The sequence below is a fragment of the Otolemur garnettii genome, unplaced genomic scaffold (genome assembly GCF_000181295.1).
Source record: "Otolemur garnettii isolate 467f Iridium unplaced genomic scaffold, OtoGar3 scaffold00016, whole genome shotgun sequence".
Classification (NCBI taxonomy): Eukaryota; Metazoa; Chordata; class Mammalia; order Primates; family Galagidae; genus Otolemur; species Otolemur garnettii.
In genome coordinates, this window is record NW_003852411.1 from 9212466 (window position 1) to 9235059 (window position 22594).

The 22594-nt window shown below is 34.3% G+C and overlaps 1 protein-coding gene across 2 annotated transcripts in view; it reads left to right on the forward strand.

Moving 5' to 3' along the window:
- EDEM3 (ER degradation enhancing alpha-mannosidase like protein 3) overlaps window positions 1-22594 on the forward strand; it is a 70642-nt gene that overhangs the window by 36246 nt on the left and 11802 nt on the right. Inside the window, exons 9-19 of one of the 2 annotated variants that reach the window (XM_023510758.1) lie at window positions 1561-1658; window positions 3647-3772; window positions 3942-4025; window positions 5568-5651; window positions 6351-6475; window positions 11578-11743; window positions 11958-12112; window positions 13276-13432; window positions 15321-15512; window positions 16834-16999; window positions 20138-20323. In XM_023510758.1, the coding sequence (XP_023366526.1) occupies window positions 1561-1658; window positions 3647-3772; window positions 3942-4025; window positions 5568-5651; window positions 6351-6475; window positions 11578-11743; window positions 11958-12112; window positions 13276-13432; window positions 15321-15512; window positions 16834-16999; window positions 20138-20323 (1539 nt within the window). The remainder of the gene's footprint in view (window positions 1-1560; window positions 1659-3646; window positions 3773-3941; window positions 4026-5567; window positions 5652-6350; window positions 6476-11577; window positions 11744-11957; window positions 12113-13275; window positions 13433-15320; window positions 15513-16833; window positions 17000-20137; window positions 20324-22594) is intronic. The other variant, XM_003785625.3, reaches the window with a different exon arrangement.

The following is a 22594-nucleotide window of genomic DNA, read 5'->3' on the forward strand; positions in this document are numbered from 1 at the left end:
AGTTTGGCTGGGGCCGGGTTTGAACCCACCACCCTTGGTGTATGAGGCCAATGCCCTACCCACTGAGTCACACCGCCCATGCCATGTTTTCAAAATTTTTAATCAAGTAGGTATACAAATGATACCACATTTTGGTTTGATTTCCATTTTCTTGATCACTAATGATGATGACTTCTTTATTGGCCATGGGTGTTTTCTTTTTTTGTTTGTTTTCCTTGAATTGGATGTTCTTGTTTTTTGTCTATTTTCTATTGGGTTACTTGTGCTTTTATTTTTTAAAAATTACATGTAAAAATGTTTTATGTATTCTTGATGCTGATTCTTTCTTAGTTATGTGTATTGCATATAACTTCTTTTAGTTTATGACTTGACCTTGCACTTTAAGTTCTCCTTAACTTTTAATATAGTCAGGTTTATCAGCCTTTTCTTCTATGAACAATACTTTTTTGTCTTATTCGAGAATATCTCCTTAATCAGAGTTCTAAAAGGTATTCACTTTGGTATTAAGAGTTTCAAATTTGGCTCGGCGCCTATAGCTCAACCGGCTAAGGCGCCAGCCACGTACACCTAAGGTGGCGGGTTCGAATCCCCAGCCTGGACCCGCCAAACAACAATGATGGCTGCAACCAAAAAATAGCCGGGCGTTGTGGCGGGCGCCTGTGGTCCCAGCTACTTGGGAGGCGGAGGCAGGAGACTCGCTTGAGCCCAGGAGTTGGAGGTTGCTGTGAGCTGTAATGCCACGGCACTCTACCCAGGGGGACAGCTTGAGGCTCTGTCTCAAAAAAAAAAAAAAAAAAAAGAGTTTCAAATTTTATTCTTGATACTGAAGTTCATAAACCATCTAGGATTGATTTATGTTTATAATGTGAGGTGAAACTAGTTCTCACAGATTTCTCCTTTTGAGTATTTAGCAGTGTTTTCCATTTTACAAATATGTGAGCCCATATAACATTTTTATCATAATGTTTGTAATTCATTGAACTATATGATATTGTATGAGATACTTACGATCTGTGTGATATGTATCCTTTGAAATGTATTGAAATGTTATTTTTGGCCTAGAACATGGTCAGTTTTTGTAAATGTTCCGTGTGTGCTTAAAACATGTGTATTTTCCAACTGTTGGTTATAGAATTCCATATACATCAGTTTGCTCAGGTAATAATCTTGTGTAGATCCTGATGATTTTCTGTATGCTTGTCCTATCAAGAATTAAGAAAGGTACATGAAATTGCACACTGGCACCCTCTACTGCTTGTTCATTGAAGTTTCTTACTGAGAAAATCGACTTTAAAAAAAAAATCTTAAAACTGTATATTATCTCTTTTAGATAAGTCTTCTGTAACCAGTTTTATAAAAGTAAGATTTGTTTTAATACAAACATTACCAACAAGGAAGCCATTATTTACACAGTAGGGTTAATATTTCTGTAAATGTGTAATTTTTACTTTAAATAGTTTCACGTTTACACTAGTAGATATACTTGTACCTTCACTTGTACTCTATAAAGAATTTTTAGTGCTTGTTTAATGTAAAATACATTTGTATATTTTTTCATAGATAGTGGAGTTGGAGCAGGGATTGATTCATATTATGAATATCTATTGAAAGCTTATGTCTTGCTTGGAGATGACAGTTTTCTGGAAAGATTTAATACAGTAAGTTGATCAATTTTGTACTAATTTTATAGCCAATTTCATTTTTATATTATTATAGATTGTTATAGATTATTATTATTATAGATTATTATAGATTAAAATATATTTATATATTATTTTTATAGCCATTTCATATTTTAGTAGAAACTCAATTACCTGTGTGACATTATAATTTGTTTTTAAATATATCGTGGTTTTGTGTATTTCCTGATGACGTTGAACAGGGACATAGTAAAAAGTATATATATTCCAAAAAATTAGTTTACAAAATAGTTTTACTTTCATCTTCTATCAGAAATTTTCTAGATATTCTAATAAGTGATAAAATAGATTTGAATTCTGTTCAATCTTGTTTTGTACAGGAAAAGAATTATTGGGATAAGTTACTAGTTAGCTCTCTGTTTTGCATTCTAATTCTTTTTGAAGTCTTGAAAGTTTGGACTAATCTTTGATCACACCAAGTATACAGGGCTTTGAAGACTTAGAGAAACTAGTGAATATTCATTTCAAATGCAGGTCTGCATGTTTTAAGACAGGCATATTTGGGGGGAATAGGGGGAGGATTATTGAACCCAGTTTGATCACTTTTGTGATTGAAAGAAACTGAAATTAATGTAGCAAACTCATCGGCTATGTCACTACATTCTTTTAAAAATAATTTATTTTTTTGCTCACCCATTAGTTCACCCATGTTATATATGTGAGAATATAATAATAGTGGTCGAAAGTATGGGAGATGTCCTGGTTTGAATCCTGGTTGTACCACCACTGGTTTTGTGACTTTGGGTGAATAACCCTGTTTGCCTCTGTTTCTCATCTACAGAATGAGAGTACTAGTACTATTTTAGGGTTATTAGGAGGATTAAATGAGTTTATGCATAGAAGTGATTAGAACTGTGCCTTGGCTCGGTGCCTGTGGCTCAAGCGGCTGAGGCACCAGCCATATACACCTGAGCTGGCGAGTTCGAATCCAGCCTGGGATTGGACAATGACGTCTGCAACCAAAAAAAAAAAAAAAATAGCTGGGCATTGTGGTGGGCGCCTCCCAGCTACTTGGGAGGTGGAGGCAGCAGAATCACTTGAGCCCAGGAGTTGAAGGTTGCTGTGAGCTGTGATGCCATGGCACTCTACCCAGGCTGACAGCTTGAGGCTCTGTAAAAAAAGAACTGTGCCTTAATCTATGGCAGGTACTCAATAATAATGATTAAATAATAGGCAAGTTAGCAAAAAATAAACTAGTAAAACTCTTAATAAGTCATCGATTTCATGTTTATAAAACACTGTCATATATATCGTTTATTATTGTAACAAGAATTTCTTGAGGTGAATGTGGACACATACTATTTTTATTGACTCGTTACCACAACTCAATCTGTTGTCGAAGCTGAGAAATAACTAGGAAAAGAAGGGGAGAAAGAGTTTCTGAGAACATGAAAAGCAAAGATAGCAGACCATAACATTGGCAACAGTGAGTAGATGTTAGTTTAGGTAGTTAGCGCTACAGTTTTTTTTAACTTATTTTTTTGAGACATGGCTGGTTTTGAATTCCTGGGCTCAAATGATCCTCCTAAGTAGCTGGAATTACAGGCTTATAACCACCACATCTGTCTAGAGCACCAGAATATTACGTTAGCTGAGAAAGGACCAAACTTCCTAAACACAGGCAAAAACTAATTCTGTAATATAGAAGCCTGTATCTGTAATCCAAGGGAACCTAAGAGCATCACTAGGCCACAAAGGTATCAAATCAACTTTCCCCAGAAGGTCCCATATTAAATGTATCTCCAATATTCTACATCCAACTTGTAGGACATAAAGGATTGTATATATTTTAGAAGATTTCCATCCAAAATAAATATTTACATAGCTAATTGCTAGTGTGTTTACGTATAAATTCTGGTTAACTTCTTCACAATGCTGTTTAACAATGGATGGAGTAGTACACCTGTTTTCATCTCCTTTCATGAATATATGTTGTGATCTTTTAGCACTACGATGCCATCATGAGGTACATTAGCCAGCCACCGCTTCTGCTTGACGTGCATATCCATAAACCAATGCTGAATGCTCGGACTTGGATGGATGCTTTGCTTGCCTTTTTTCCAGGTTTACAGGTATAAAGAATTGTATTAATGTGAAAGTGAAATGGTATTAAGTGCATTTGTGATCTCTGAAATTGAATTACCAAAATTGTATTAATATACATTTTTCTGTTTATATAATGATTATAGATAAAAATCTGCTCATATTTTATTAGGTAACTTTGTTGTTGTTGACGTCTAGGTTTTAAAGGGGGATATTAGACCTGCCATTGAAACTCATGAGATGTTATATCAGGTGATTAAAAAACATAACTTTCTACCAGAGGTAAGAAATAATCTTTGGTACTCTAATTTTTTATGTACATGTACACACACAAAAATGTACACATATATGTACATTCACATGTATATACATATATACACTATAAATTATTAATCGAAAGGTAGAAAATAACATCTATAAAGCATGTTTGTTCTTTTATTTTTTCCTGGTTAAGTAGTTTATTTTTAATTTGCACAATATTTATACGTTTTTGTTTTTCCTCACCTATTAAGATAAATCTAGATTAATGCTGACATTTCATTAATTTTATGTAAAAAAAAAACAAACCCATTTCAACTTCCTATTTCCTGATCCATGCCATTGTAATATTGTCCCATTCTAACTTTTATTAATACCTACCAGCTAGGGAGATCTTGTGAGTTTTTATTTTCTGAAGGTTGTTTTATGAAAACTAGATTCATTAAATACACTTTTGCTGGTCGCAACTGCTCATTGGAAATTAGGTGAATTCTAGTCTTTACTCATGCTAATTGAGAATTACTCTTCCTGGTTTTTATACATTATATTAGTAGTAAATATTTTTGGTAGCTTGATATGATAAGATTTTAATAGCATACTTTTTGGCTTTCCAGAAATGTACCATTAAAAATTTCCAAATGTGTGTATGGCCTTGTTCTGTCCCTGCTTATTGACTACCCTCTGTGAGCTATCTAAGCATTCCACCAACTTAGAATGCTTCCTAAAGTGTTTGTTTTGGGAAGTATAGTTTTATTAGCCTTCAGGTGAGTAGGACTGTGCATTGTAGAAAATTCATATCCATACAGAATAAACTGAGGCTTCAACTAAACACATTTATCACAAATGAAGTTTTTATTTGGTTCCCATAACAGTTTTTGTTTTTATCTTTATCTTTTTAAAAACCAGTTGGCTCTGTTTTTGAATAAATTTCAAAAGGACTAATTTTATTTATTTTGAAATAATACCCTATCTCATTCTGAAAAGGATTTGAGATTATTAGAAAACATATGCTAAAATATAAACATGCAGACTTGAAAATTGCTAAGAGAGCAGATTTTAAGTGTTCTCACCACAAAATAAGTTGTGGGGTAATGCATATGTTAATTAGCTTGATTTAGCCATTCTACTGTGTGTATGTATATCAAAACATCATGTACACAATGAATATATGTAATTTTTGTCAATTAAAAAAATTTAAAATGGAAATATGAGAACTAGAAGAGGAAAAAAGTGGAGAGAAGAAAGAAAAAGGAAACACAGTTATATAGACCATCCAGATCCATGTAGTGGCATTACTGAGTTTCATTACTTTATTACTTAGTTTTTCTGAGTTTGCTAATAGCCAAAATATTTATTTAAAACAGTCCATTCAATTGGTAAAAATAGCAGCCTTTGCAAAATGAACTCTGATTTTTTAAGCAATGAAAATTGATATTTTATTGATGAAAATGTCGTGATTAATGTTCTAATTACTTTTACCTGTTTATGAATTGATATGTTCTATTATGTATTTCAGACTACTTGTTTGTTTATTTTTAATGACTATTTGTATATTGTTTTGTTCAGGCATTTACCACAGATTTCAGGGTACATTGGGCCCAACATCCTTTAAGGCCAGAATTTGCAGAAAGTACCTACTTCCTATATAAAGTAAGATAATTTACCCCTCTTTACTTTTAGTCCCCATTCTCTGTTTAAATAGTAATTGGGTTTTCAAAGTCCTCTATTAATGTTATAATGTTTGGATATATACTTCTTGTTCATCTAGTGTATAGAATTATTAAAAGATGGAAGGATTGACATGTAAGTTTTATGCCTTTTAAAAATATTTAAGCATTTTTTAAAAGAAATGTTCATGTTCTAGAGATGTTTTCTAGAGCATGTCTTCAGGCAGATAACCTTTCTGGGCATTAGGAATTTAATCTGAAGCCTAAGATAAATAGTTGGACAACTTTTCAGTTGTATACAAGCAGTCCCCTAGTTACAAACATCCAACTTACATACAACTCACACTTACAAATGAAGACTATCAGAGGTAATAGGTAAAGGTACCTTGCCCAACTTACCACATAGGAATTCAACTTAAGAACAGACCTACAGAACCTATCACATTTGTTACCTAGGGACCATCTTTATTTAAGAAATTCTGTTTTTTCCTCTGCTTGAAGGTGATGAAAAAAAAAATAGAAATTCTGTAAAGCAGGTCCATGGCTTATTTTCAGAGCCCAGTTCTATGTAACATTCCAGTGCTTGGCACCTAGTAGGTACTCAATAAATATTTGATAAATGGATGATATGTGGTAATATATAAGCTATATATATGTATACATATATTCTCCTTTTTATTAGGCTACAGGAGATCCTTACTACCTTGAAGTAGGGAAAACACTTATTGAAAATTTAAATAAATATGCTAGAGTGCCTTGCGGATTTGCTGCCATGAAGGATGTTCGTACTGGAAGTCATGAGGACAGGTAAAACATTTGCTAACCTCCCCTTTCCTCAGGGTAACTCTGAAACAACAATAAAATACAACTAGTAGGTATTAATAGAATTCAGATAAGTTTAATTCTTCTATGAAGTTTAGTTGAGGATCAAACTTAATTTCATTTGTGTTTATTTTTTAAAACTCATGAGTAAACTCATTTTTAAATTGCTTGAAAAGTTTATATTTTTATCATAGTGCCTGGCATATTGTAGGGGTTCAAATGATTTTTAAATAGATGAATGAATGAATGATTATTAAATATCAGAACCTTGGCACATATTAGGAGCATTTGAAATGTTTTCCTCCTTTATTAATATTTTTTATGTTATGTATTATATTAGAAATTACCAGATGATGATGAATGATCTGGATTATGATTTGTGTTTAATCAAGATTTCCTCACAATCTGTTGCTGATTTGGAGGGGTGGGGAAGACCAATGTTAGTTTCTTTCTCATTGGATACTGGATGGATGTGGATAGCCTGAAGTACTCAAGCTATAAAAAGCACTCTTTGGTCATTGTGACATTCACAAACATTCCAGTTATTCTGAGTCCACTTACCTGGTCATAACATCTCTGAATGAATGCTAAAGCTTGTTTGTTTGTTGGGTTAGCAAATGTTCATACCACAAGTATTTACTAAGGCGTTTTATGTGCCAAGGTTATTACTAGTGTTTGAGGACTAAAGATGTGATGATGTGTCCTTTCTGTCATTGAATCACTGAAACAGGTAGATAAATAGACTTTTAAAACGTTGTTTAAGTGCTGTGAAACACATTAAAAGGGGATTTGAAACACAGTTGGGATATAATGGTCATTGAAAGGTTCCTAGAGAATTCTGTGTCTTAAAGGATGAGCAAGAATTAGAAAAGAAGTAAAAGAAGTTCCAGACACGAGAAGTGCGGCACTTGTCATTTCTTTCTAGGGTCCTTCTGTTGTTCGCTCAGTGTTTGGATCATAATTACCTGGTCTTAGAACCTCTTTCCTCTACCACTGCTGACAAAGAGTGGTAGGTTTCTGGAAGCAGGCATGTAGTAAACAGCAGGAAATGAAGTGGATACCCTGAGTATTTGTCTATAACATTTACTATTTCCTGTACTCTGGATACCTTTCTAAGTACTTAGTATGTCTTAGCTCATTTGATGATTACAAAACCTGCAAAAGCCTAATTCTGTTGTAATCTTTATTTTAAAGATGAAGTAACCAAGGCAAAGAGAAGTTTAGGGAGCTTGCCCAGGGTCACACAATTAGTAAGGTTAAGTCAGAATTCAAACCAAGGCAGATTGGCTCTTGACAACTATGTTATACTGGTAATTCATTCAAAAGATAATAATTAAGCACCTCCTATATGCCAGGCACTATACTTACAGTTAAGGATAGAAAGATAAAATAAAGCTAGTCCCTTCCCATGACTTGTTAATGAGTAGGATAGGTCTGTAAAGAAATAATCACAGCCATGTGATACGTACTGTTTTATAAAAGAGGCAACAGGTTGAGGAATAACAGAGGAAGACATGATTTACTCTGTTCAGGGAGTCTTTTTCTTCCCTTCCCTGGCCTCCCTTCTGTTCCGTACTTCCCTCCCTCCCTTCCTTCTCCTTCTTTTTCCTTTCCTTTCTTTTCTTTTTTCTCTTCTTTCCCTTCTTTCTTTTCTTTGCTCTCCTTTCTCTTTTTCTCTGCTTTCCCTCCCTTCTTCACTGTATTATCTCCCAGGAGTACAATCATGCAGTCATACGTAGCTCATTGCAGCCTCAGACTCTGGGGCTCATGCAATCTTTTCATCTCATGTTCCTAACTAGCTGGGATGATAGGCACTCACCTCTATACCTGGCTAATTTTTCTACTTTTTGTAGAGACAGGATCTCTCTTATGTTGCTCAGGCTTGTCTCAAACTCCTGGCCACAAACCTCCCAAAGTGCTGAGATAAGAAACAGGAGCCCCCAAGCCCAGCCAAGTTCCCTTTTTTGAAGCTTAACATCCTCCCTCCACCAAATACTCCTTTTATTATATTATTTCTGGACCTCTTACCCCTGCATTTGCCCCGTTTTGATTGTATTCAGGTATACAGAATCTCTCTTCAAACATCATATGGAGAATTCTCAGGATATGCCCAGCACAACAGCACCGTAACTATCTAGATTCAAACAAGGGATTACTGCTGATTTTCTTAGGGTTTGACAGGTTTACATCCTCTCTCTAATTGAGAACCATTGCTTCATCAACTCTCTGTTCCTCATGGCCATTGTACCTCTAAGATTGATTTAGCCCGACAAAAGTTTTAGAACTATTAAACCTTCATCATGCTGGGTGCAGTGGCTCATGCTTAAAATCCTCGCCCTCTGAGAAGCTGAGGCAGGAAGATAACTTGAGCTCAGGAGTTCAAGAACAGCCTGAGCAAAAGTGAAACCACGTCTCTACTAAAAATAGAAAAATAACCTGGACATCGTGGTGGGCGCCTGTAGTCCCAATACTTTGGGACTTTGGGAGACTGAGGCAAGAGAATCACCTGAACCCAGGAGTTTGAGCTTGCTGTGAGCTATGATGCCATAGCACTCTAGCCTGGGACAACAGACTCTGGCTCTGTCTCAAAATAAATAAATACAAATTTAAAAAAACCTTTCATACTGTATTATTAGATATGCTTCAGATTTTTTAGCAGCTTTATTTGTTAAGTTCAACTTACAGCTTGTAGCCACCTAACTTCAGATAGTGAACTAACAGACTGCTGATAAATGGGCATTTTGTGTTCTACCCTCGAGCAGCTGAGTTGGTTTTTTTAGTGTAAACTTAGAACTTTATACTGAACCTAGCAAAGTTCATGCTGTTGTTTCTGTTTCTAGACCAAAAAGAAAGGTTGAATCTCGTTTTAGTCATATTATTTATTAGCTAAATTACCAGTTTTTGGTGATCTACAGTTTGGATAAGCAAAATTTTGTCATCCAAATCGTTGGGAAGAATTTTGGTTGGACTGTGACCAGTGCCTTATTGTCACTTGCAAGCTTTCAGTTACAGGCTCTTGGCATTTTGCTGATCGGCTAGCACTGTCCTCCAGCTCACTGGCATTCTCCACCATTGACAGGTTTACATCCTCTATCTAATTGAGGACCACTGCTTCATCAACTCACACACACAATTTTTAAAATGGAAATATCTGTGTTTTCCAAATAAGAGATGATTACTAAAAATAATTTAGATAGCTAAATGAATATGAAAATCATTCCTAAGATACTCTCCCCTACTTGCCTAAGATAATCACTGTCAGCAGTTTGATAGCATTCCAGGCATTGTTAATGCTTGTATGTTTGCATTTATGTACACATTTATGGCTTTTAAAATACAAACTAGATCATATGATACAATGCTCAGCTTCTTGTTAGCTTTACTCAATTCGTATTGTAATGGTCTTACCATGTCCTTTTCTAAATGTTTACAAATGATCTGTTTCATAATTAGTTCTAGTATTTGCTGATTATCAGTCATCCTTATCAGTGTACAGTTTTCAAGATAGTATTTGCTGCTGTAATAACAGTCCTTCAGAAAAGGTTAAATTGTAAGTGCATTGCAGATTGACAGGAAAGTGTTTTATTCTAAAAAGATTGAGATCCAAAATGACCAAAATAGTTCTGAAGCATTACAAGTGAGTTTTTCTTTCAAAATAAAAAATCATTTATGTGTAGGAAAAATCATAGTTGTAGTTTTGATCTCATTTGTATGTCAGCTGCTTTGCTAAGTAATTACCATTTATTTATTTATTTATATTTGAGACAGAGTCTTACTTTGTTGCCCCAGGTAGAGTGCCATGGCATCACAGCTTACAGTAACATCCAACTCCCAGGCTTAAGTGACTCTCTTACTTCGGCCTCCTAAGTAGCTGGGACTATAGGTGGTGCCTGCCACAGAGCATGGCTATTTTTAGAGATGAGGTCTCGCTCTGGCTCAGGCTGGTCTCGAACTGGTGAGCTCAGGCACTTGCCTCAGCCTTCCAGAGTTTTAGGATGACAGGCATGAGCCAATGTGCCAGCCATTAGTAATTACCATCTAGTATCTCGTTTAGTCTTCACATCAGTGTCATGAGTGTATTATTGCGTTCCTGTTACAGAAGTTAATGGAAGCTCACAGTCCTTATATAATATTCCCATGGTCACAGAGTTAATGGAAGGCGTATTTCTACAGCCTGTGTTCTTTACTACTGTGTTCTGCTACCTGTCCAGCTCATGATTTAGTAATGTCGTTTGCATTCAATTGAATAAACGTTTATTGAGTGCCTACTATGTGTCAGGAATTGAACTTGGCCAGAGAAACTATGCAGCCTGTCCAGTAAACTAAAAGTAATTTATTACCCCAAACTCCAGGATGCTTTGGGAGGTAGTAAATTTTAATGTTACTGTAAGTCCATCTACCAGCTATGCTTTTTCTGACATTTTTAATTTTACTTTAACTTTAATTTAAACATTTCTTTAAAAAGTCATTAATCTATAGTAACATTAAGTCATTTATAAAGCCACATGTACTTTTATTCCCTTTATTTCTCCCATACCTTTCTTGACAGGTATATAAATACTTAGAATATTATAATCATATCATATGTGACTTTATGCTGTAAAGTCACTTTTTTCATGTAATTTCCTTATAATTTATACATTTTTATGTGTAAATTTATTTTTATAAATGATTGTCTTTAAAACCACTTTATTTTTCACTTAAATGGCTACATAGTGAACTCCATCAGAATTGTATAACTTTATCTAATTCTGTTAATACACATGTTGGTGAAGGTTCTTATGCAGTTCTCACTAGTAGAATTCATCTGGGTTATTTGATTCTGCATAGAATAGAGAACTTCCAATATTGGAAGGCCTAATCTTGTTGTGTTATTGGCAAGATTTAGTGTACCTGAGGCAGGCAGCTACTCTGGTCTTTTTCATTAACATGAAATTTACTTAAGGAGTTAATATTATTCTGCCACTGGGAGACTGATAACCTTTGTAGATCATTGGATATCTAAATTAGTATAGACCTTGACTCCATGGCTTTCAGAGAGTTGGCATTTTATGTCCTTATATTTTATTTGTGACTTTGTATTTTAGAATGGATTCTTTCTTCTTGGCTGAAATGTTTAAATATCTTTACCTATTATTTGCTGATAAAGAAGACATTATTTTTGACATAGAAGATTACATCTTTACAACAGAAGCTCATCTGTTACCTCTTTGGCTTTCTACTACAAATCAAAACACCTCTAAGAAGAACACAGTGAGTTTTTGAATTAGATGTCTTATTCTCTATTTTATGTCTATGTTTGTTTTATAGTGAAAAGGAATCTATTACTTTGTTCAATAAATACATGTATGGGGAGGAAAAGTATGTATAACATTTTATTTTTTATTGCATCCTGTATATATTTATATCTTTAAAAAATATAAGTAAGGTAATTATTTTTACTTAAGAAATTTGTTTTGTATTGTAGACCTCAGAATATACAGAACTGGATGACAGTAATTTTGATTGGACTTGTCCAAATACTCAGATTCTCTTCCCTAATGACCCATTGTATGCTCAGAGTATTCGTGAGCCCTTGAAAAATGTGGTGGATAAGAGCTGTCCAAGAGGCATCATCAGAGTGTAAGATGTATTATTTTATATTTGTTAATATTGAAGTTAATTCTAATAAATGACAGAGAACTTAAGGAACATAGCAATACCCAAGAAGACATTTACTTAGACCAAAAATATTGAGGTATGTAGTTACCACTGATTAAACTAAAATTTTTGTTAAAGCTAGATAGTAAAATTTATTTTGCAGTAATATTTTTATTATTATGGAAGTTTTCAATGTATCTTTTATTTCATGAACTAAGTAATAATATGGTAGTATATAATAGTTTTTAACTTCTGTAGTTCTTTTTTTTTTTGAGACAGAGTTTCCCTTTGTCATTCTTAGTAGAGTGCTGTGGTGTCAGGTCATAGCAACTTTAAACTCTTGGGCTCAAGCAGTCCTCTTGCCGCTGCCTCTGAATAGCTGGGACCGCAGGCACCCCCAACAACTCCTGGCTAATTTTAGAGATGAGGTATTGCTTTTTGCTCAGGCTGGTCTTGAACTCCTGAGCTCAAACGATCCACCCACCAGGGCTTCCCAGAGTGCTAGGATTACAGGCATGAGCCACTGTGCCCGGTCATTTTTATACAGAATAGTTTCTTCAAATATTTTCATATCTTGTACAGCCAGAATTTTTCATTATGTCTGTAGTTTCTGTGTCATGCAAATACAGGGGTTTTTTGTTTTGTCTGAGTTTTATTTTTTGAGGGAGTACTTACTCTTGTTAAACGAAAACATATTTGGCTTAATGAGTTTATTTTCTTCCAAATAGTTATATTAGAAAGGCCATTGCAGGAAAATTTATAAAATATTTTATGTGAGCATTATTATTTATTGATATAAGTGTTGTTTTGCTTTGAAAATATTGGGAGAAAATTCTGTGTTTTTAGAGGAAAACATCAATAGTTACAAATGCCCAAGCAAATCAAAATCTATTCTGTACCTTCAAATAGTTATAATGCTGTTGACTCATATTGCTTTATATAGATGATATACATGCTTTTCTAATTGGAAAGTATGCTATTTGAAAGCTATGCTACTTATTAATGGCATAACTTTCCAGTTATTTCAGTTTCATTTGTTATAAAACTAGTGATTTTGTATATATCTAACATTGTTTTTAATTGGCTTGTGTTTTTTGCCAATTCTGATTTGTAGTTTTTTAAGCCTTGCCTATAATTACTTTTAGCAGAGAGGAGAGTTTCAGGAGTGGAGCTAAACCCCCTCTGAGAGCCAGAGATTTCATGGCCACTAACCCTGAGCATTTAGAAATCCTGAAGAAGATGGGGGTGAGTTTGATTCACCTCAAAGATGGGAGAGTCCAGTTGGTCCAACATGCAATCCAAGTAAGACATTGCTATACTAATTAGATACCATCTCTTCTCTGCTTTCTTTGATCTCGTTACCTTTAATAAGACAATGGCATTTCACTTTTTTAAAACTTTAAATACATTATTTAAAGCTAGAGAATCAAAATTTTAGGACTTGGAAGTATCTTGGCAAGTCATCTAATTCAACTCCTTTATCATATAAATCAATAAACTAAGTTGGAGATAGGTTGAGTAATTTTCTTAAGTTAATATATTCAATTGTAGGACTCAAATCTAAGGTTTCTGTTTCTCAGTCCATTATCTTTCCACTATTTTATTTAGAGCGTAACTTTAAAAGGTAATAATTAGTTTTAATATTTACATCTCTGTTTTCTATTATTTTAGTTTCTAAAGAGCTGTTGAATATTTTATTCATCATAGGCATTTATTTGTCTATGCCTAGGAAAGATAACTTTTGGGGAAATTTTTATTGATTTTTACTTTAAAAGTTTTTAATAACATGAAGTCTTTCAATTATGTACCTTGTTAGCATACTTTTCTCAGAAAACTACATAGTTTGTTCAAATTTAACCTTCCCATGATCTCACTATGCCTTCAAATTTATATTCACATATCTCATCTATATTTTTGCCATACTTATCCTTTTTAAAGTGTATTGTTCCTTCTTTCTTATGTTTTACTCACCCTCACTTACTGGTAGGGAGAATGACATCTCTTATGACTTTGCTTTTACTTAAGGACAATTGCTACCAAGTGGCCTCTTAATCCTTACATGATCTAACTTTTCTGTGACTGTTGACTGATTCCTTCTTAAAAGATTTTTCTTTCTTGGCTTCCAGGACATTCCAGAAATATAGTTCTGTTATACTTCTCTGTTCATGTTCCGTAGATTCCTTTGTAGCTCTCCTTTTCTCTGTATGCTCTTCAACAGTCTCACCTATTTCCACAAGCTCGGCTAGCATCTTTGTACATACAGCTTCTTAAATATGTATAAGTACCCGTGATTCCTAAGTTTAATCTTAAACCCAGTGTTAATCTACCTGTCGTACATTTCTGCATCTCAGTCTGAATCTGTCCAAACTTGCATTCTCTCTTCCTGCTCGTACCTCAACCCATCTTTTCTTCTTTTGTTTTCTATGTCTGTAAACCCTATCATAATTCTCTAAGTTATCAGAGCTAGAAATTTCATCTTCCTTCATCCTCTGACTCCCACTCCTGTTGGTTTTTCTTGCAGTATGTCAAGACTCTTCTATTATAGTCAGACATTCTTCAGCTTTTCCTGTTAAGACTGAATTCAACTGTCGTTCTAAATCTTTCCCAGATAGACACAGCAGAGCCAACCCTCATCTGTGTTCATATTCCACTTTTCCAACTGAGAAATTTTATCATAGCTAATTTTACAAGTTTCTCCTCTAGACACAGACTCCTTAAGGATGTCTCTCCAGTGCGTAGGCAAGTGCTGGGATAGAAGAATTGCCCAATACATGTTTTCAAGCAAAATTGAATGTGTATGTTAGTTCCTCATTTTAAGTAGTGGAAGTATGGTCAGGTATGAGGTTTTTTCTTTACAGGGGAAGCTGGTGAGAAAAACAAGCAAAGCAGGCATTCGAGTATTTGATAGATGTCCAATTCTCACCCTGCATCAAAAGACGATTATAGAATAATCATCAGATTATTCTAAAAAGTTCAAGCAACATTGATAAAAATTACAGATAAATTATTTTCAGAAAGTATAATTCTGCAAGAAATATTTTTGAGGACAAGAAAACCATAAATATTGGTGACCTAAATTGAAAGACGAAATTTTAGAGTGGGAGATTATAGTGCTTTGTATTTAGGAAATCAGAAAAGTTGGTGGAATTTTCCAGAAAGGAAGGATGAAATGAATCTGTTTCTTTCATAGGCTGCTAGTTCAATTGATGCTGAAGATGGGTTGAGGTTCATGCAGGAGATGATTGAATTGTCAAGTCAGCAACAAAAAGAGCAGCAGCTACCTCCACGAGCTGTACAAATTGTTTCCCACCCATTTTTTGGCAGGGTAGTATTGACTGCTGGACCAGCTCAGTTTGGGCTGGATCTGTCTAAACATAAAGAGGTATGCAAATTTAAAATATTAAGTGTTGTCTGATTTCTTAGTCTCTTTTCTAATTTAGTAGTATTTATTTAAAAAACCTCAGTATTCAGTCTCTCAGATTTAAGTGAAGTAAAAGCGTATCTTGAAAAATTTGAGTCATAGTTTATGTATATATAGTGCTTATAGGATTTTGATTAAAATTTTGTTTTGATTCTAGCCAATTTCATGATCTCTGTTATAATTTAGTAACTTTATCTAAAATGGTTTTCAAGCTTTCTTACAACCAATAGAACCTTTTTTTTGAACAAAAATCTAACTCAAGAACTCAGCATAGATAAGAGCTAAAAGCAGCATGTTCTGGCCCAAGCAGCTATATAAACAGTCTGGGACCCTGAGGTACTACTGAGCAAACTTTGAAGACCACTAAGCTAGTAGGTTGTCTTAGTTATAACACAAGAAACAAAGACTGCACAGCTGAACAACTCACAGGTTCATCTCACTATCTGATTGGAGAGCTGAGAACAGAGCCCAAGTGTCCCCACAATCTAAAACCTGTGTTCTTTCCTTTCTGTTACTCCCAATTTAGACTTTTGTATAATGTACATATTTGTAGCTTAATTCATTCAACAACTATATCTTGAGTGCCTCTATTTGCTAGGAACTAATTGCTTCTGGGCCTTTTGGCTAAGATCAAGTATATATTCTAGGTACCACTTGCTATCCATGCATAACAGTTTACGAATCCAGTAAAGATCCATGCCCTCATGGAATTTACATTTTAAGAGAATGAAAGATGCTAAAACATTTTTATACTAATAGCTTTAAAAAAATTCTTTAGTGGATTTAATTTTTCTGGGACAAAGAAGTGCTTCCAGATTCATGCACACTAAATACATTATTTTTCCTTCTTTCAAAAAGTTTTCTAGTTACCAGTGATGGTTTAAAAATGCTTCCCAGCTGTCATGAATCTGCTTATAGGTCCCAACTTTGCCACTTACTAACATTGTATCTAAGAGAAAATTATGTTACCTGAATCTCAGTTTCCCCATATGTTAATGGAAATGCTATTGTATTGTTTTGCTCAGGATCATTATAAAGATCAAATTTAATAATTTATGTAAAAATGCTATATAAGCTGCACAGTACAATAGAAATATTGGTTGAGTACTGTGATGTGCAAAATGTTTAAAACAAAAATTTGTGCTAACTATGCAGTAATATGTTATAATTAGAAAAGAAATGAATTCTAGTTCTCCTAAAGAAAACTCTAGATATGGAAGCGTAATGACTAGATTGCAATTTGAGAAGATTAAAGTATTTAAGTTACTTTTATTTCTGACAGACAAGAGGATTTGTTGCAAGCAGTAAACCATACAATGGTTGTTCAGAGCTTACTAACCCTGAGGCAGTGATGGGAAAAATTGCACTGATACAAAGAGGGCAGTGCATGTTTGCAGAAAAGGCACGCAATATCCAGAATGCTGGAGCCATTGGTGGCATTGTTATTGGTAAGTAATCTTCCTCATGGCATTGTGTTGATAAGGAGGAGATAAGTTTTAGGATTTTTCTTTCTATTTTTTTAAATTTTATCAAAGAGTTTGTCATATTATTTTTACTTCACCTAGACAACAGGATAGGTCATCTGGTGACTCTTAATAACTTCTATATTTCTGCTATGTTTTTGGAAAGCCTAGATTTGGCTTTCTGTATAATAATATCAGTGAAAATACTTGGGGTCAAGTATGAGGGTGGGATAGGAGTGAGTGGTGAAAACACCTAGTACCACAGATAAGAAAATGTTCCCATGAGATCCAGAACCTCTACAAGAGGGACTCTACCTAACAGATGCAAACATTACAACCTAGTTGTTTGTACCCTCACGTTAATCTGAAGTTTAAAAAAACAACAAAGAAAATCTCTCAAGAACAAGAATTGCATGTTGCCCCTTGCCTTGGGGAGCCATTGGAGATTTCCATTCCTTTGCAGAAATGCAGGCTTTGGAGTCAGACACATGAAGATACAGTTCCTGGCTTAACCACAGAATTGCAATGTAACATTGGCCCAACTTCAGTTTTTTAATCCATTTATTTAGTAGAATGTGTTTTGAGCTTCAGTGAAAACAGTAAATAACTATCTTTTAGGTGACTATAAAATTTAAAGATAATATATAATTTTTCTTGACCTAATAACAGACATAGGTATCAGTACATACTATAGTATTATTTATAGTATTGCCATCAGATTTTTTTTCCCTTTGGGTCTTTTTCCACTTTATAAAGAGTCTATTACCAACTTTATATCATTTTATCCATATCTTTCATCTGGTGGGCTTAGCGTTTTATATTTCACAGAAAATCACTTATATTATGACAAACAGGCCACGTCTACCATGGGAAATATAAATTTTTCTCTATATTGAAGTAAATAGTTAAGAGCTGGATGACCTGGGGTCACACCCTAATTGTGAGTTCTTCTGTGTATCTTCTCTCACAAGGGAAATAATTATTGATTTATTTGTGTAATTCTCCTAATTAGGATTTTCTTCTATCTAGTGTAAGTAAAAAAAATTATTTCAGTGAAAAAGTATTCACTATTCCTTTTGTTTATCTCATATGGGCATTCCAATGTTGATTTAATTAATGTATAAGTTTAATTAGTTAAGAATGTATTAGGAGAAATTTTGTTTAGCAACCTAAATTAGCAGCTGGAAAATATAGACAATAGGTCAAATCAAGCTCATTGCCTGTTTTTATAAAGTGATATTGGGACCCAGCCATGCTGATTTATTGGTGTGTTGTCTGAGACTGCTTTCGACTACATTAGTGGAGTTGAGTGGTTGCAATGGAGAACTGTAAAGCCTGAAATGTTCACTATATAGCCAGTCACAGAAAGTTTGCTGACCCTTTACTTAAGTCATCCTCTTTATTCTTGGTTATTTCCCACATTGGGATTATTTTTATTGAAGAATTTAGTATCTCACCATCACTGTCGTTTTGAACATCTCTACCAGGACTTCAATATAGAAATAAAAGTATAAAAAACGAAGTGTGGAACATACGTATCAATATTTTTTAAATTTCAGATTAATATGTGGGTACAGGCAATTAGGTTACATTGTCTGCATTTGTTAAGTAAAGCCAACTTGTAGTAGAGCTCTGCATCAGTATTTTTTAAAAATACTTTCTTGGTGTAGTATTTCAGATTTTCTCTATTTTTTTCAGTGAAGTCTAATTCTCAGGGTATATTTTATAGGATGCAGGGATTGTTAAGTCAACCACTGTTTTCTTTGGTAGCTATTAGTTGCAGAATTCTTTGAGAATTTTCTGAGAACAATGATTTTTGTTCTCAGAAAATTTAATTTTTAAAGAAAGACTATTTTGTGTTGTGACTTCTTTATCCTAAATTTATTTCTGACATAGTGTTTGTTTTATTGTTCCTGGTTTTAATTGTACAAAAATGTAGTTATTTTTTATTTCAAGAACTAGAAGTAAAAATTATCTTAGTGATCAGGAGATAATTTCCTTAAGTTGGTTTAAGAAGGGAGATTTGTTCACTACATGAAAAAGAATTAGTTTCTTTGAATCCAAGAGTAACAATTATAACTGGGATTCACCAGAAGGTAAAAATGGTAACTAAAAATCATCAGGAACCATGATAGCTGACATCTTTTACATTTTTCTCTCTTTCTGTGTCCCCCTGGACTCTCTTCTCTATTTTTCTTTGCTGCCTCATTCTCCGGCTTCTCACCATCCTGCTCCCCTCTTTGTTAATTATTCTGATATGGCCTTTCTAAATTGCATCTCAGACCTAAGTCTGTGTCTCTTAACTGGACTACCACCCACTGTTGACTGAAGCAGTCTTTCCGTGTGCCAGTTCTAGGTTCCCCAGAAAGACTTATGATCACATAGCCATCCTTAATTAGTTATTACTAAGAGGATGGGTTTGCAGGGCCTATGAGAGCAAGTACTCTGAGATAGGATGGGTGATTTCTTTAGGGAGACTGGCACGTGAGCTTGGAGGTGAACCTAAGTGGCATCTCAAGTAAAACAGAGTATTACTAGTGCTATTTTTAGTAAATAGTCCTACTATTTAACCAGTGTAAAACAGCAGTACTGTTTAATTCAGTTTGTAGAGGAAAAACCAACTGTGTTAATAACTACTCTTTGTGTGCATTATAGTAAAGAACTATCAATTTACAGTTTGATAAAACAATAATGCCATTAGAAGAAAATTTAAACAACAGAAATTCATTCATGGTTTTATTACTGTAATCTAAGTCATTGAATTTTTTAATGTCTAGGCTTTTTTTAATAAGCCAATGAAATTTTTATAGACAGAATTTTGTTTTCTAATTTTTCCTACATTGCTATATCATTTCTGTTTTTGTGGGTATTCCATCAAGTAGCTAATTATAGTTATAAACAGCACTCTCATAAACTTCTTTGTGCATAGGGCTTTTTGCTGGTTTTGAATTATTTTCTTAGGAGTAAATTTTTAGGGTAATTACTGAGTCCAAAATTATATTTACTTTTATACTTCTTGATGCATAAAATTAATTTTGTCAACAAGTTAAAAAATAGTAACAATTGTTAGATCTTTGTAATGGAGAGATGTTTTGATGTTTGCTGTATTCATTTTCTGGCTAGATGACAATGAGGGGAGCAGCAGTGATACTGCCCCTCTGTTCCAGATGGCAGGTGATGGGAAGGATACAGATGACATCAAGATCCCCATGCTGTTCTTATTCAGCAAAGAAGGAAGCATCATACTGGATGCCATCCGGGATTATGAAGAGGTAGAAGTGCTCCTTTCTGATAAAGCAAAAGATCGAGGTAAGGGTAAGGAGCCATTTGTTATCTATACAGCTTAGTGTTAATTTTGCTAGTTTGATAATAACAAAATGAGTCACAAAAACCTTTTTTTGGGGGGGGGGTACTAATGAAATAAGTAAATTTTTTTTGTTGTTTTTCTTTTTTAAGACGAAGTCTCACTATGTTGCCCTTGGTAGAGTGCCGTGGCGTCACAGCCCATAGCAACCTCAAACTCTTGGGTTTAAGTGATTCTCTTGCCTCAGCCTCACAAGTAGCTGGGATTACAGACACCTGCCACAACGCCTGGCTATTTTGTTGTTGTTGTTGTTGCAGTTGTCATTGTTGTTTAGCTGTCCCAGGCCAGGTTCGAACCCGCCATCACTGGTGTATATGGCCAGAGCCATAACCAATGTACTACAGGTGCCAAGCCAAAATAAGTAAAATTTTAAAGAGATGATTTCATTCTAATTCTGGGAAAAAGAAGATAAGATTTCAAAATATATTTCTCTTTTGGAAATAAGTAAAATATTAATTTTTCTGTGTTTGCTGAGTTAGGATGTATTTAGTATTATGTTTTTATATGTAATTTTTAATTTTTGCCATGATTCTGTTTGGTTGGTAAAAATAAAGGGTACTACATCTAAAAATTTTAACATCCAAAAATGTTCACCATTTGATGTCATTGACACTCCATTGTATATTTCTTTTATAAGGATTATGAAGAGACTGTATACAGTATGATAGTAGTTGGTGTCATCAGGCCACCAACAATCAGATGACCACTGTCTTGGCAAAGGCAATAGAAATCCAACAGCTTTTCTCTGCTGAGGTCTAAGTTTATCACATGGATATTTATAAGTTAAAAGAGTGACAAATGGGTATTTCTGAAGAACAAGATGGCATGTCTTAATTTATGAGGGTAGATAGTCCTCTCCAGGCCGAAATGTTTGTTAGTAATTTGAAACCTCTTTGAAACTCAGATTGCTATATAAATGCAAGGTCTTACTAGTATTCTTTTATAGTTTCATACTTAGGGATAGTGGAGAAATGAGGGTAAAGTGAGCCATCAGACACAGACTGTGAGCTTGCTTGTCATGGAAGTCTTTGTTACCTGCTGGAGTGGAGAAAGCTTTATTACTCCCATCCACCTTAAATGTACCAAGTTGTTTTCTTTGTACAATGTTCTTATGTTCCCTGTGGGTGTTTGATAGGTATGTAGGAAATAGATTCAATTTAGTATAACTTCCAAGTGGGACATCATTTAACAAAGTTTAGTGATAATCTGATGGTAGCCAGAGTAGTTTCTTGTCTGCTATTGTTTTATTCTTTGAGATTCTTTGAAATTTCAACTATTTAAGAGCAGTGGAGTGAGTATAATGCATGTGTGTAAGGATGTATAGATGGAAACAGTACAGAATACAAAGGTTTTCTAGTCTTTTTAAATCCTCCTATGTACCTGATTATTTCCCCTGGGCCCTTCTTCTGATCTCAGATCTTCTTTCCTACATATATACACATCAAATACAGGCAAATTATTATTCCATGTAACTCTTTAATGCCTTTGCTTTTTTCCCCCCTATTTTGTGCTACCACTGGAATTTCAGCAACAATATTAAAAGGTAAAATGATTCCAAGCTACATTATTAATAGTAGTAAGTATTTTGCATTAATTATATATGTGTATATATGTGTGTGTGCATATACACATACACATACATATATAATTTTGTTTCAGTGGGTACCATGAAATATCTGGTTCAATTAATTAGATTAATTTTATGTCTAGTCAGCTATCTCATAGCAATAATTCTTTCTTGAGCCTATCATAACAAATTCTGTTAATTACACTTCCCATATAATAAATGAACTCAGCGGTCCATGTTCATATAGAGTCACTTTAACAAAGGCATTGGTGTTTTGATATTTATTACTGTCAATCAATTTTTATTTGACTACAATGTAAAATATTTAAAATACTAACTTGTTTTAAAAGCTCATGTGTGTGTGGATGGCTGAGGTTAGGACTGTAAGATTATGGTAAATATGTGCTTCCCATACCAGAGAAAGGGTGAGACATGATCAGTTCTACCAGGAAAAAAAATTCTTGGTATACAGTATTCCCTTAAGGATTTTGCAATAAGCAGCTATCCCCCTGGGTAGAGTGCTATGGCATCACAGCTCATAGCAACCTCCAACTCCTGGGCTCAAGCGAGTCTCCTGCCTCAGCCTCCCAAGTAGCTGGGACTACAGGCGCCCGCCACAACGCCCGGCCATTTTTTTTTTGGTTGCAGC